This window comes from Phocoena sinus, chromosome 3 (assembly GCF_008692025.1).
Source record: "Phocoena sinus isolate mPhoSin1 chromosome 3, mPhoSin1.pri, whole genome shotgun sequence".
Classification (NCBI taxonomy): domain Eukaryota; kingdom Metazoa; phylum Chordata; class Mammalia; order Artiodactyla; family Phocoenidae; genus Phocoena; species Phocoena sinus.
Genome location: NC_045765.1, coordinates 16,835,543 through 16,850,452, shown reverse-complemented (window position 1 = coordinate 16,850,452; position 14,910 = coordinate 16,835,543). Strand labels below are relative to the sequence as shown.

At 46.8% G+C, this 14,910-nt stretch overlaps 2 protein-coding genes across 2 annotated transcripts in view; one reads left to right on the top strand and one right to left on the bottom strand.

Annotated features, from left to right (window-relative positions):
• ADAMTS2 (ADAM metallopeptidase with thrombospondin type 1 motif 2) overlaps positions 1–14,910 on the top strand; it is a 252,663-nt gene that overhangs the window by 171,274 nt on the left and 66,479 nt on the right. Inside the window, exon 5 of the mRNA XM_032628799.1 lies at positions 1,693–1,776. Coding sequence (XP_032484690.1) covers positions 1,693–1,776 — 84 coding nt within the window. The remainder of the gene's footprint in view (positions 1–1,692; positions 1,777–14,910) is intronic.
• Positions 2,337–4,094, bottom strand: LOC116751523 (eukaryotic translation initiation factor 2 subunit 3-like). The gene is given in 4 exon segments (XM_032627536.1): positions 2,337–2,683; positions 2,686–3,348; positions 3,351–3,732; positions 4,083–4,094. Coding segments are annotated over 4 exon segments (1,404 nt in total).

Here is a 14,910-nt window from a genome sequence, read left to right as displayed (position 1 = left end):
GTCACCTTGCCTGGTAGGTGGCTCTCAGTGCCAGCGTCCACCCTCTCTAGACTCATGCACCCAGTCACAGTGACCATCCCGTAGGGCTATCAGTCGTCCCTTCCCTGCAGGAAAGCCAGGTCAGGGCAGAGAAACAAATTATAATTGGAAGGTAGATTTGTGGGCAGGAGGCTTCCGGCAGGGACCGCACTTAGGACTGGCTGGTGGCCTCCCTGGACCCCACCGTGCACATTAGCTCTGCCTTCCCATTGGTGCCGTCTCAACACACAACAACGGTGACAGGAGCCACCAGGCTCCTTGTCTAGCATGCCCCATGTGCCTGCTTGTCCCATCCATCACGAATTGATTTTCCTTGCTAACGCTCAGATTTCCCAAAGGGTTTTCCTGCTGTTTATAAGGTAGCAATTACCATTGCTCAGATAGAGATTCTAAAAGCTGGGATTCAGGGGGAGTATGGCACTGGCCTGAGATGACAGAGTGGGCTCTGGGAGGCACACTTGGTGGGGTCTGCCCTCACAAAGGGTAGGTCAGCAGCCTCTGGGCTCGGTCTGCATACAGGGAGGGGTTGCATGGCCAGTTCGTGCCTCTCCACTGAGTGATGGTATGAGTGGATCTGTTCTTTTGACGAGTGTGTCCTGAGTATCTGCTGTATGCTGCTGCGTCCTGGGTGCTGGAGACATGCAGGGAAAATACAGGTGGCCATGCAACTCACAGTCCCTTTGGGGACACAGAGAGCTCAGGAAGCAATGGACCCTGGTGCTGGCTGGGAAGCAGATCAGACCTGGGGGCCCTTCCAGGAGGAAGCAGCCACGAGGCTGGGCCTCCAGAAGAGTAGGGTTTTGTCAGGAAGCGAACGAATGAAGTGGGTGGCAATGAGGCGGCCGTTTCAGGTAAGATCCCGAGAGCGCGTGAGGGTGGGAAGGAAGGCTTTGTCGGCCCTGAGCCCAGGGTTAACCTGACTAGTGTTTCCAGAAATTCGTGCTGGCTGTGCTGTGGGGAAGGAAGGGTTCCTCACCTTTCTTGTGCAGTGGACCGCTTTGACATCTGGTGAGGCCCCTGGGCACCTGCACCAATAATGTTTGTAAATGTAAAATATTAAATACATGATAATAAAAGAGTGAAGAAATACAAATGAAGCCAGTAGTATGAGTCGCAGTTATCAAAACAGAACACAATTTTGTGATATAGCAATATCTGTTCTTAATTAAGACATTAAAAATTAGATCTGTTGGTGTGTCTAGAATGACCCCCCTTTCCAAGTTGTGATGAGTGTAGACGACATTTCACAACCACCAGCAGCAACTGAGGAGTGATTTCTGCCAGTGACAGTCCCGGCATTGCCCCTGCCACTGGGGTTTGTGGCCTGCGTTCTCCCTGAAGGAAAGGCCATGTTGCATTTACAGTGGTCAGTGTCCCCATCCCAGTATAGGCTCCAGGTGGAGAATCCCTGAGTTGGTGGGAGGGGCTGCTGAGGAGGGAGTGGCAATATCCTGGCAGGGGTTAGAGGGAAAGGAAGGGATGGATTCAGAGTTGGTGGTGATGCCCAGGTATAAAGTGTGGCAAAGAGGAAGGAGTGGGGCTGGGTCCCAGGGTTCTGGCCTGGGGCCTAGCTGGGTGGTGATGCCATTTGCGAAGCCAGAGCTCGTCCTTGGGCCTGTGGTTTCTGCTGACACGTCCCTGATTGTCTTTCAGGTCAATGAAATTTATCACGATGAGTCCTTGGGGGCCCACATCAATGTCGTCCTGGTGCGGATAATCCTTCTGAGCTACGGGAAGGTGAGTGGGCGCTGCAGGCTGGTGCCTTCCAGACACGCCAGAGCCCCCGCCTCTGTGGGATGAACGGGGCCCTCCAGTGAGGTGCAGGCCAAAACCACCCTACCTTTCCCTGGCTGCCCTGTGGTTCCTACGAGAAACAAGGAGCTTGTGAGCTACGGCTGCTCTGCTTTCAGCCTCACTCCTTTCAAAATTTAGGTTTTTTTTATTTTAAGAAGAAAAATTTTATTTCAAACAGGTTCAGTGGTATGTGCGCTACAGCAAAGGCTGGTTGTGGCAGTTTCCTTTCAAACCTGCGCTGATGTATAAATTAGATGTTATTTGGGAATGATTAATTTCTGGTAAAATGTAGATTCAATCCAACATTATGCCAATTTTTACACTTATTGTAGACCCTATGTTAGTACTAGAGGTTAAATTTTCATCACCAAAAAATGAGAATAACCTTACAGCTACTCCTAAGGTAATGAGCTGTGCAGTTAATTCCTCACTATTGCTTTGAAAATATACCCCTAGGTTGTTAAGAGAAATTCCAGCTCCATCCAAATCTATTTTTTAATTCTTCAGTCATCGCCTACTGTTGGCTTGATTGTCACTCCTCTTCTTATTTGACCCCAACCAATTGAACGCCAGTGTTTCTCAACTCTTTGGCTAAGGGCAATTTTTTCTCCTACTTCTGTGCACACAGGGTTAGTCAAAACGATTTTGTCCAAATCAGCCTTGACTGCACTAACTCTTCCTCCTGTCGGCAGGGATCCTATGTTCACCATAAACACTTCATTCTTAGACAGCTTTTGCACTTTTGCTGCTTTCTGCTCTCCTTCAGTGCGTACACCTAGAAGCCGTCTAAGCAGGAAATAGGAAATTTCCAATTCTGTGAGGATTTCAGGTAAAGCTCCAACTGCGCCATTCTGTCAGCCCGGCACAAAGTGGGGTCAATTTTTCTTCCAACTCCAGTAAGACCTCCTGGAGCAGCATACTGAAGATCATTATGCTTTGCAAAAAGCGATACAATTTTGGAAAAGATGGGTTTACACATGAGTTTTCCTTCACTATCTTTGGAAACAATACCAGGTCTGACTTCTATCTCCTGGCCCAGCTTTAATACTCCTTTTAGAATACTACCACCAGCTACACCCCCCTTAAGGTCATCAACCTCACAGCCAGGATTGTTGACATCAAAGGATCTAACAACAATAAGTCGGGGTTCTGAAGTAAAGTCTCTTGGGGGTACTGGAATTTTCTTTACTAGGTACTCGCAGACAACTTCAATATTGTATTTTAGCTGAGTAGAAATTGGAATAATAGGAGCTCCTTCTGCTACTGTACCTTGTACAAATGCAAGGATCTGTTCATACTGTTCTTTAGCCTGGCTTTCTTTTACCGAATCAATTTTATTCTGTAGAATCAAAATATGCTTCAGTGTCATGATTCCAGTAGCAGCCAGGTGTTCAGCAGTCTGAGGCTGAGGACAAGACTCGTTACCAGCTATCAACAGAAGAGCTGCATCCATCACTGCGGCACCGTTCACCCTAGTAGCCATCAAAATATCGTGGCCAGGACAGTCAACAAAGGAAAGTTCCCTTTGGTCCCTGGAATGTCTGTAGGAAACTCATCAGGTGTACTACTTCCACAGGATCTATAACATTCTGGCCAAGGACAACTTGGGTCGTCAAGTTTATATATCTTAGCATTAGCGTAGCCAAGTTTGACTGTAATATTTCTCTCTAGTTCATCATTGAACCTGACAATGTGAACTCCAGAAATAGCTCTTACAACCCCAGATTTCCCATGAGCTACATGACCAATTGTACCTATATTAACTGTGCACTGTCTGCTGATAACTTCATGTGAAAGTGGCATCAACTTGGTAACATCCAAAGTGTTGAGATCTTGCTGAAAAAGGTGCAGCTGCCCTAAAGTCACACCAGCCTCAAGCCCCCCACCCCCCACCCCGCCCTGCTATCCTGCCTGGAGGCTAAAATTTAGGTTTTGTTATTATTCAAGTTTGGTGAGACCAACAGATCAGGAGGTGACTGCCATGGTTTTTTTGTTTGTTTGTTTTTTTGCGGTACGCGGGCCTCTCACTGTTGTGGCCTCTCCGGTTGCGGAGCACAGGCTCCGGACGCGCAGGCTCAGAGGGCATGGCTCACGGGCCCAGCCACTCCGCGGCATGTGGGATCCTCCCGGACCGGGGCACGAACCCGTGTCCCCTGCATCGGCAGGCGGACTCTCAACCACTGCGCCACCAGGGAAGCCCGCCTGCCATGGTTTTTTTACCCACAGTTTCTGGCCATGCAGGGCCGCACCGGAAACACCATGGTTGGTCAGGAGGCCTAAGGAAGGAGAAGGAAACTGTGGGCAAGCACCTTTATTGTGGTTTCCTCAGGAAGGACAAGGTAAGGCGGGGTAAGCAGGCTTAGGATTGGCCAGTGTGAATAATTTTCAGCAGGCTCAGGAGCATTGGGGCTGCCCCTAGTTGTTTGGTACCTGGCCCTATTGATTTGCACAGGGGATAGTGGGCTGGAGTGTGAGAGCCCAATGAAGGAGGTGGCTGGGGGTATGGACTCTGAATTGGTTGGTTTGCATTTGAAGAGCATATGATCCAGAATGAGTTGTTTACTGTCTCTAGGAATTGGCTGACCCTGGGAGGAGCAGGTCCTCCCAGGTCAGCAAGGCCCTGGATGTCAAAGCATCAGAAATAACCTGAGTCCTCCTCTTCTCATGCCATGTAGCTGCTGTTCTAACTGAGCAGTCTTGCCCTTCTTACTTCCCTTTGTTGTGAAACTTGGAACCATCTTTCCTAGCAGCATGCACGGGTCTATGCACCAGGATTAGAAAGCCCCCAGGCACAAAGACCTGAGATGGAAAAATAAGGGGGTGCCTAAAAGGAGAACTGGTGAGGAAGGAAGGAGCCCCATGGTGCTGGCCAGTGTGTTCTGAGCAAGTGCCTATGCCAGGCAGCTCGGGAACACTTTACACGAAATTATCTCACTTCGTCCAAGGACAGATGGGGAAGTGGAGCTATGAGGATCCCACTTCACAGATAAGGACACTGAGGTTTAAGGCAGTTCAGTGGCATGAGTAGCCAGTGGTATTTGGCTCCTTAGGAGTCCAGCTTCTCACCCTGGCAGCCAAATTCTGGAGTCCGTGGTCTGACCTCACGCAGTATGAAGAAAGTCAAGTCATAATAAGATGAGGCACATAAGGCATAGTAAATTATGCGAAGGGTCCTGCCTGCCGATGCAGGGGACACGGGTTCGGCCCCGGTCCGGGAAGATCCCACATGCCGCGGAGCGGCTGGGCCCGTGAGCCATGGCCGCTGAGCCTGCGCATCCGGAGCCTGTGCTCTGCAACGGGAGAGGCCACAACAGTGAGAGGCCCGCGTACTGCAAAAAAAAAAAAAAAAGAAAGTTGTGAATTATACAAAGGGTCAACTCCTCTACTCAAAGAGAGAGAATCTCAGTCTCACAAAATAAAATCGAACTGCACACAATGTACAAGGCCTGCAGTACAGAAATGACAATGAAGGACTTTATGGCTGGTCAAATTCCAGGAACAGTGGACCTTGAGCCCACTCTTCCTACCCTGGGAAGTGTGTCACTCTAAAGTGATGGAAGTGACCACAGTGAGGATAGCAGTCATGGTCCTTCATGCCCCATGGAGAACATAAAGTATACCAAAGTGGACTGTCAGATCAAGGGAGAAATTTGCAAAAACCTTACTGCAGGAGTCTTTCATACCCTTTTCAAGACCTTTAACAGATCACATTTTAAAAGGTATAGGAGTTTCCCCTACCTCCAGTATCCTTGTTGCTTAAAAAAAAAAAAAAAAAGCCTTCTCAGTTCAAGCCTTCTTTAATAAGTTATTCAGTCATTTATAGCCAATAACAAATTTTCATGATTTTTAAGAGACAGTATCCCTGCATTGATATCTTCTGTCTAGAGCTGCACTGTCTAGTCCAGCAGGCACTAGACACATGTGGCTACTGAGCACTTGAAATGTACTTAGTCCAAACTGAGATGTTCTGTAAGTATAAAACATATGCCTGGTTTCAAAGACTTAGTACAAAAAAAAAAAAAAAAAAGGGAAGATGTAAGATACTTTCTTAATAATTTGATATTAATGAAATAATGTTTTGGATATATTGGAGTAAATAAAATATTTTATTAAGTTAAAAAAAAGGCATAGGAGTTTCAAGTAATATAGTGGATAAAGTTAAATTAGTAGTTATATCATTTTTTCCCCTTGCCCTATGGAAAAATGTGCCTTCTTTTTGAGGAATCATAGAACACTTAAAAATTACAGAAGTACTTTAAGTCATAAAGAAAATTTTAGTGAGTTTTATTTATTTATTTTATTTTTTAATTAATTAATTTTTTTTTTGCGGTACACGGGCCTCTCACTGTTGTGGCCTCTCCCGTTGTGGAGCACAGGCTCTGGACGCACAGGCTCAGCGGCCATGGCTCACAGGCCTAGCCGCTCCATGGCATGTGGGATCTTCCCGGACCGGGGCACGAACCCGTGTCCCCTGCATCAGCAGGCGGACTCTCAACCACTGTGCCACCAGGGAAGCCCTTAGTGAATTTTATACAGCAAAAATAGTTTGGGCTATTCTCTGACTCGGTGCTCTAAAACTAGGTGGAGGGAAGGGATATATAGAAAGAATAAATCCAGTCTCTTTGAAAAAAAAAAAATCTCCTAGGAAGAATAATATTAGACCCTCAGTTGCAGACTATTGGGAAAACTAATGAAAACAGGAGTACTACAGATCAAAACCTGTGGGGTGTGGCCAAGGCTGTATTCATAGGCAGGTGCTTTCCAAGATCACACAGAGAGAATGAAAACAAGTTAACCCTGTATTCAGCTCGGTAAGTTAGAACAGATGTTAACAACCACCCAAAACCAAAAACCTAAAGAAAGTCAAAATAAGGAAATAGTTCAGAAAAAAGCAGAAATCAATACATTAGAAAATAGAAAGAAACAATAGGATCAATCAAGAGGAGAGCCTTGGAAAAAGCAAACCTCTGGCATATTCAGTCTAGAAGAAGAGAGAGGGAGCATAAACTAAAAGAAAGAGTGCGTATAATGCAACCCACAGCGGGATGCTTATCCCGGCTGAAGAGAAAGCTTTGGAGGAGGTTGCTGCCCTAGGCAGCTGTTGGGAGATCTCCACCTGGGCCTTCTCCCCATCCCTCGACTCTGACACCCAGTGGTGGTCAATGGAGGAGGAGTGTGCACACCTTCTTCTGCATGTAAGCAGGCAGGTTTGTGGCATGGCAGTGCACTCTGGGCATGCAGACACAGTACACAGCCAGGGAAGGCTGGGGTGGCCCAGGCCCAGTGATACAGTTCCAGCCTCCATCCTTGGAACGTCCCATGGGACTTTGCCCATCCCCACTGGAGCAGCCATCAACATGTTCGCCATCCCTTCCCCTCCTCAGGCTGGGTCCTACCAGTCCCTCCTTTCCTGGCCTGAGACCCCCTTAGCATCCTCCAGGGTCTGAGGAATTTTTAGGTGTGTAGTATGAGGGATGGGCATGATTATATCCAACCTCCCTCCCCACTTTCTACCTCTGGAGAGGGGACATGGGAAGCTTCACGTTGTGGGGTAGGAAGGGGAGGAGAGCCACCAAGTGGTCTGAGCCCTAAAAAGAAAAATTGGAGAATTGTGCATGGTTAATTGCTTACCAGCACTGGCAAAGCTTTGGCTCTTATTTCACCTAAAAACTGTCTGGTTCCTTCTCCCAGTGTTGATTACTCAATGCAACAAGGCCTTGTTTATTTTAACTACTTCCTGGCAGGCTCTGTGCTAAATTGCCCCCACCCAAAGCTGTTTCTTCTTGTTCTTCTTTCCTTAAGTGTCACAGGCAGGTAGAAACCTGGTAGAAACCAGGTAGAAAACCTGAAGGTGAGATTTTGAGAACCTCCGTCAGGGACCTGGAAATCCTGGGAAACAAGGGTTTCCTGGGGAAATGGGAATATTTCAAAGCTGACTCCAAAAAATGTAGAAAATACCACAATAAGCCTCATAACCACGGTGGGAACTCAAATTCTTCTCTGTTTTCAAAGTTATCTTAAAATTACCTCTAAATAGAGAGTCAGATAATATATTTTTGCCAGTCTATTCTTATTCATTTGCAAGGAATTATTAAGCAAAGATAACACAATACCACATAAACTGTTTCAGAATATATATAAATATATATATATATGTTCTGAAATCCACCCAATTTATCTTTATAGCCAACATGATTCCTACACACAAAGCTGCCAAAGGTAGCATATCTAAGACAAAGTACAGACCTGTTTCACTTCTAAAAATAGATGTAAGAATTCCTGAGGCTTTAAGCATTTAATTCAATAATGCATAAAGAGAAACTCTCACCATGATAAAATAGGGTTTATTCTAGGAATGTGATGATTGTTTAATATTAGAAAGTCTGTTCATATAATTCATCACATCCATTTGCCTAATGACAAAGCTCGTCATCTAACAAATACTTTTTTAAAAAAATATTTATTTGGTTGTGCTGGGTCTTAGCGCAGGGTCATGCACGGCATGTGGGATCTTTAGTTGGGCACGCGGGATCTTTAGTTGGGCATGCGGGATCTTCAGTTATGGCATGCGGGATCTTTAGTTGAGGCACATGGGATCTTGTTCCCCAACCAGGGATCAAACCCAGGCCTTCTGCATTGGAAACACAGAGTCTTAGCCACTGGACCATTAGGGAAGTCCCTAACAAATACTTTTTGAGGGTTTTTTGTGCCAAGCACTGTGCCGTGTCACTGACGTGGTCCCTGACCTCAGGGGCTGCTCTAGAGCAGAGGTGCAGATGAGGAAACAGTTACAACTGAGGGCTCAGGGACTTGGTCAGGGCAAGGGGGGCAGGCAATCTTATTTAGAGGTTAGGGCAAGCGACTGGAGGCAGTGACTTTTCAGCCATGGGGAGGGAGTGAAAGGGGGAAGAACCAGCACAGGGAGCGGTGGCTTAGGAGAGGGTGGGAGGCATCAAAGGGAGCTTAGTGAGCTCCCTTTAGTGACCTTAGTGAGCTTAGTGACCTTAGTGACCTTAGTGAGCTGTCCTGGGACCGTGGCCACAGGGTGAAGAAAGGAGAGAAGATGAAAGAGAACTTTAGGAGGCCAAACCAGGAGCGGATGGGTGCTACGCGGGTGAATGTGGAGGGACGCGGAGTCCGTGCCTTGGGCAACCTGGTAGATGATAATGCCGACCCCTGAGATGGAGAGCACGGAGCCGGGGGGAAGTGGCATGTGGGGAAGAAAGGCAGTGAGCTCAGGGGAGACGTGCTGAGTTTGAGGTGCTTTGTGCCATCCCAGTGGAGATAGCCAGGGAGATGCTGTCATGGGGAACTGGAGCCTGGAGAGAAGAGATGAGCGTGTTTTGCAAAGGCATGGATGAGGGTGCACAGAGAAGCACACCGAGTCGGGGGCACCTGAGAAAGAGCCCCAGGGGGCTCTGCTGAAGGCACCAGCAGGGCAAGGAGTGTGATCAGCTCCATAGGAACTGAGAGGGTATCTCATGGTTTTTAAAAGATCTGTGAAACTAGTAACAGATGGTAACATGACAACCCAAATTTTATTTAAAGGTAGAAAAAGAAGCACATTGTCCCTAAAAGTGTTCTGCATAGCTAATTCTCAGGATGTTCATAGATGTTTTCATAGGAGAATAGAGGGGTTCCATGGTCAAATGAGTCTGGGAAATTCTTATAAAACAAAGTAAAACAGGTATTCCTGACAGCAAAATTTCTCAGAGACTTTACTATGAAAATGTGCAGGGTGAATCTCTAGGAGATGGATCAGTATGCATGGTTTCTCCAAACTATTTCTCAACAGAACCCTTTTCCTCGTGGAATCAACATTCTACAGAATTTGCTTTGGGACATGCTGCTCTTATGAAACAGTTACAGTAAAATTGGCAACAAGAAAGAGACGCATAACTTTGTTACTGAGGTTTTGGAATTCTGGACAATGTCGTATGACATGAAACCAGTATCAGAGGAGAACAGATAAAATTATAATTGTTTGCTAATAATTATGTGCCCGGAAAACCTAAAAGAATCCATCAGAAAACCAAGGAGTTTAGTGACATGGCCAAATATAAGATAATTACACAAAACCCAATAATTTCTGTGTGAACCCACAATGCCCTGGTAGTAAAGATAATAGGGAAAGAAAAGTTCCCTTAACGATAGTAACCAAAACCATAAAATAACTGGAATAGTCCTAACAAGACAGCTATAAGACCTACGTATAGGAAGAAAATTGCACATTGTTAATGATAAGAAAAAAATAAAAATAAATGAAGAGACATATGCTATTCCTTACGGGAACACTGGGTATAGTAGTGATGTTGACTTTTCCCAGATTAATAATTGGAAACTTGATGAAATGATTCTAAGATTCATCTAGAAGCATAAACAGTCGAGAATGGCTGGGGAAACCTTGAAAGCCAAGCAAATAAAAAGGATTTACTTCAAACACCTTGTAAAGCAAAAATAATTAAAATATACTATATTTGCATAAGCATTAACAGATCAACTGAATAAAATATATAGCTCTGAAAATACCTCTCATATAAATAACATGCGATAAATATAAATGGAATGGTTATAAAGTGTTATAAATAAATCTATGATAAATATAAATTTCATATATAGCAAATTAAATACATCAGATGATAAACATAGGCCAATAAAATTCAACTAGTTAAACCACACAAATCAAGAAGAAAATATTCATTGTCAAGGACTTCCTAAGCATAAATACAGTAGAAGGGATTATAAAGAGGAAGATAGATGTATTTGAATACTTAAAATATAAAATCATCAAAAAACACAAACAAAGGGCAAACCACAATCAGGAAAAGCATTTGCAATATGGAAAAGATATCCTAATATATGAAGAGCCCTAGGAAAAATAGAATTGGCAATGGACATAAGCAATTAACTGAAGAAAAAATACAAATGGCAAAAAAAGAGAAAACATTGAACTTTACTATTAATCAAAGAAATAAGTTTACCATTTTAAAAGCATCAGCTGTGTTAAGATGAAGAAGAGGAATTTACTGCTGGCTTGGGTGAATGTAGCAGTACACTCCTCTGGTATGAGTATAAATGTGTACACATTTCTGGAAGGAAATGTGACAGTTTGTCATTTCCCTTAAAAATGTTCTTCATGTTTGCCCCCAGTCATTCGTCTCTATGATTCTATTCCAAAGCAGTTAACAGAGCTGTGGATGAAGTTTTAGGAACAAGACAAAAGCCATGGCCTTATTTCTAAGTGTAAACAACTGGAAGCAATCTAAATTGTCTGCCAATAGGGGTCTAGTTAAATAAATTGCAATATGTCTATGTGGTAGATTATTAGACTGCCAATAAATCCCATTTTCAAAGCATGTTTAAGGGCTTGGGGAAATGGTTACAGCATTAAGTCAAGTTTGTTTGCTTTTTGGAAAAAAGGATATAAGCTTACAGTAGTAGGATCTCAATTTTGTTTGCAAATATATACACAGAAGGGACTCAAGGAATACATCAGACGTGAATAGTACTTATCTCTGGGTAGTAGGTGATGGATTTTTATTTTCTTCTTTGTACTTTACTGAATTTTCTTAATTTGTCATGATAAGGATGTTTCCTTTATAATTGAAATAGTGCATTTTTAATTATGGAAAATTTGTTTATATTTTTAAAAAATCATTTAAAAATGGTAGAGTCCAAGTAATTCTGTTTAACTGAATGCTAGCACCTGGGGAAGGGTCTCCAGTGTCATGCCACAGGGCTCTGTCATGTCCAACATTTTATTTCTGATTTGAAGGAGCATGTAGAAAGGACTTCATGCTTTTGCTTGGCACCTCTTCTCTGTGGTGGCTTGGAGGCACTTGGAGAGGGATCTGTGTTCCTTCTGCCTGGGAACTCTGTCACCTGAGTGTCTGTGGAAACTTTGGACGAGCCATCTTGGCCAGAGGGAGGATGCAGGCTGCCACAAGTACGTGGCCTTACCTACAGGTGAGGCTGTATTACCCAGGTGTTGCAGGCACCTCCCTCATGGCCATGACCAGTCTGGTCCTTTATGTTCCACCTCGTAGGGAGGGGTTCTGCTTTGCGTGAGCCATGTTGGTACCCTCCGAGTCCCCCATAGGCAGAGTGAGGGTAAGGGAAGCGGGCATGGACCCCATTGTGAGGCTATGGCCTACTCTTCCTGGGGACAGTATGGGGAGGAGGGCAGGCCATGGGGCTGCCTCGAGCCCATGGCCAACAAGACGGGTGGCCACAGCACGCTTGGGCAAGTGGAGCAGCTTCAATGAGACCACGACCAATACAGTGAGAAGTGAGAGGGCACAGGGGGACCAACGCCTCCCTCGCCTCCATGACTTCCCACTGGGAAGGAGTTTGGGAATCCATGATGGTGAGGCGACAGGAAGGGAGAATGTGGAGCTGGATGTGTGCTTTCAGAACCGAGTCCAGGCTGCACCCACCGCACTCCAGCAGGGCTCGGCCGACCAGCCTTAGACTTCCGCCGATGACCTCAGAGATGTCAAGATAAAAGAGGTACCAGGATGTGGAGTTAGAACCCCACATCCATCCCCAGCCCCTGAAGCCTGGCCGGGAAGGACAACATGCTGCCACCCCTCTGCTGGCCCCCAGCCCCTGATGGCAGCGGGGCTGACCAGTCTCTTGTAGCAAAGCCCACCCCACACTCTGCCCAGCTTCTCCCACCTCCCCACCCCACCTCTTCTCGGGAAGCCATGGGGGAGGCTGGCGCCCATCAGGGCCTCTGTGTCCTGGGGGATTCCAGAAAGTTATAGGGCCAGACTTGGTCCTCCTCCAGCGAGTGGCAGGATTGTGAGTGGGGAGTGGAGTCCAGGGTGTGAATCTCACTTTCTCTGGGGAGGACACACTGCAGAAGCACAGGTAGGGGGAGAGTAGAGTTGGGAGGACATGGCTGGCCAACCACATCCAGGAGGGCTGGCACTAGACAGATATCCGGACGCAGAGGGACTGTGGCCCCACCTGCTGGCCCATCGTCTCTGGAACGGAGCATTCTGTGCCTTGCACAGAGCATAGGAGCTTAGGGACAGTGCGGCGTGTTTGGCTGTGGGCTCAGGAGCAACCCCCGTGGGAAAGGAGGGGTTGTTCCACTGACCTGGAGCAATCAGACCATAAGTCTGAACATGACAGTCCGTGGAGAGTAGCTGTCAGGGCCAAGGGTGCCAAGCCAGACACACAGAACGCCTCAGAGCCAAAGGTCGCATCACGGACCAATATTTCTGTAAGTACATCTAAAAGGAATTTTCTAGAAAAGGGAAACGTGACAAAAACCAAGATTATACAAAAATACCGGCCCCTGGGCTTCCCTGGTGGCGCAGTGGTTGAGAGTCCGCCTGCCGATGCAGGGGACACGGGTTCGTGCCCCGGTTCGGGAAGATCCCACATGCCGCGGAGCGGCTAGGCCCGTGAGCCATGGCCGCTGAGCCTGCGCGTCCGGAGCCTGTGCTCCGCAACGGGAGAGGCCGCAACAGTGAGAGACCTGCGTACCACAAAAAAATAAAAATAAAAATACCGGCCCCGACTCTTTATTATTAAATTCCACAGACATAAAATCACTCCATCAAACTGCTATAAAAGTTTCCCATTTCTGTGCTTGTGCCTATCTCGTTCTGGGCGATAAGTTTGTGTCCACTGGTCACAGACTCCACTTGGCACAGTGCTGGGGATGAGGCCCTGTTTTTAGGTGTCTGAGGGACCTCAGGGAAGTGGGAAGCATGCCTCCTGAGCAGGTGGATCCTGGGACCTGGCTGCCCGTTCCCAGGACTGGAGCACCAGCTCCCCATGAACTCACCAGTAAACAAGATTCTTTCAGAGTGGTGAGCACCATGGGGTGCCCTGGATGGGGTGACCCAGCAGGAGACTGCCTGGCTGGGATTCACGTAAATGGAATGAGCTCTGCTTGTTCAAGGAAAAGCCAGGAGGGGCTTCTAGATGGGCTTGGGGAGTACAGTTTGGCTCACGGAGAGGGTGGGTTCTGATGAGCTGCTCCTCAAGGAGCCACGCATTTCCTGTCAGTGAGTGAGGCCCTGTCCCTGGAAGACTTTAAGCATAGCAAGGCCGAGGTGACTGGAGCCAGGAGCCCTGCCAGGAGAGGGGCCTGAGCTGTGTCCCCCAAGGCCCGGCTGGAAGCGCTCTAGGGGCTGTGAGGCCGAGACCCAGGCTTGGGGCAGAAAGTGGCCCGGTATTCAGATGCTGTTATTTATTCCAAGCTGTGATGGAAATAGAGCAGCTTCCATACCCTCCGCTCCCCCTGTGCCTGTCCCCAGGCCTCACCAAGGCTCCAGTGGGGATAAAATCAGTAGCACTTGTGCAAGTGACATGTTGTTTGTCTTCCAGCTTATGAGAAGCCTCTGAGTTATCTCAAGTTTTGCCTAAAACAACATTTTTCTCCATTTCTTAAAAAAAAAAAAAACACAGCAGAAGAAAAGAGATTATCTTATTTTATACAATATGCCATCAGCCAGGGAGCAGAACACCGGCAACACTTGAGGGTTGCATAGCAACTGGCTTTTCAATTGATTTTTTTTTTTGAGAAGGCACCAAAGCTACTGAACTGTTCTCATTTTAAGTATTTCCTAAGATGATTAAAATCAAAGCAAATGGAAATCAGAGACTTGGGGACAATCAAAGAACATAAGGTATCTTGTCAGGTCAAGACAAAATATGGAATGCTCTTAGAAATTTTTCAGCGTTGGAGGGGAAGGGTCTGAGAAATTCTGACTGTGAGTCTCTTAGGGGAAGGCAAGAGAAGAGAATGCTGGGGCAGGGCTCAGTGTTCAAGGGCCTAGTGACACCATCTGCTTACCGCATGTCCTGGGCCATTGCCTACCTGCTGTGGACCTCCGCTTCCCTGACTGTGTGAGGGGCAGTGTAGGGGATTCAGAACACCCCAGGGACAGCCCCTGGTTTCCCCAGAGTCTGGGTCCCAACCCCCAATCAGATGGGGGCCAAGCATGGTGTCCAGCCCCCACCCCCATCCCCAGTCATTGCGGCCCACCTCCTGAGCCAGACTCTCCATGGTCCAGAGAAGAACAGGAAGCATTAGGGCCAGATGTGCCCCATAGGCTT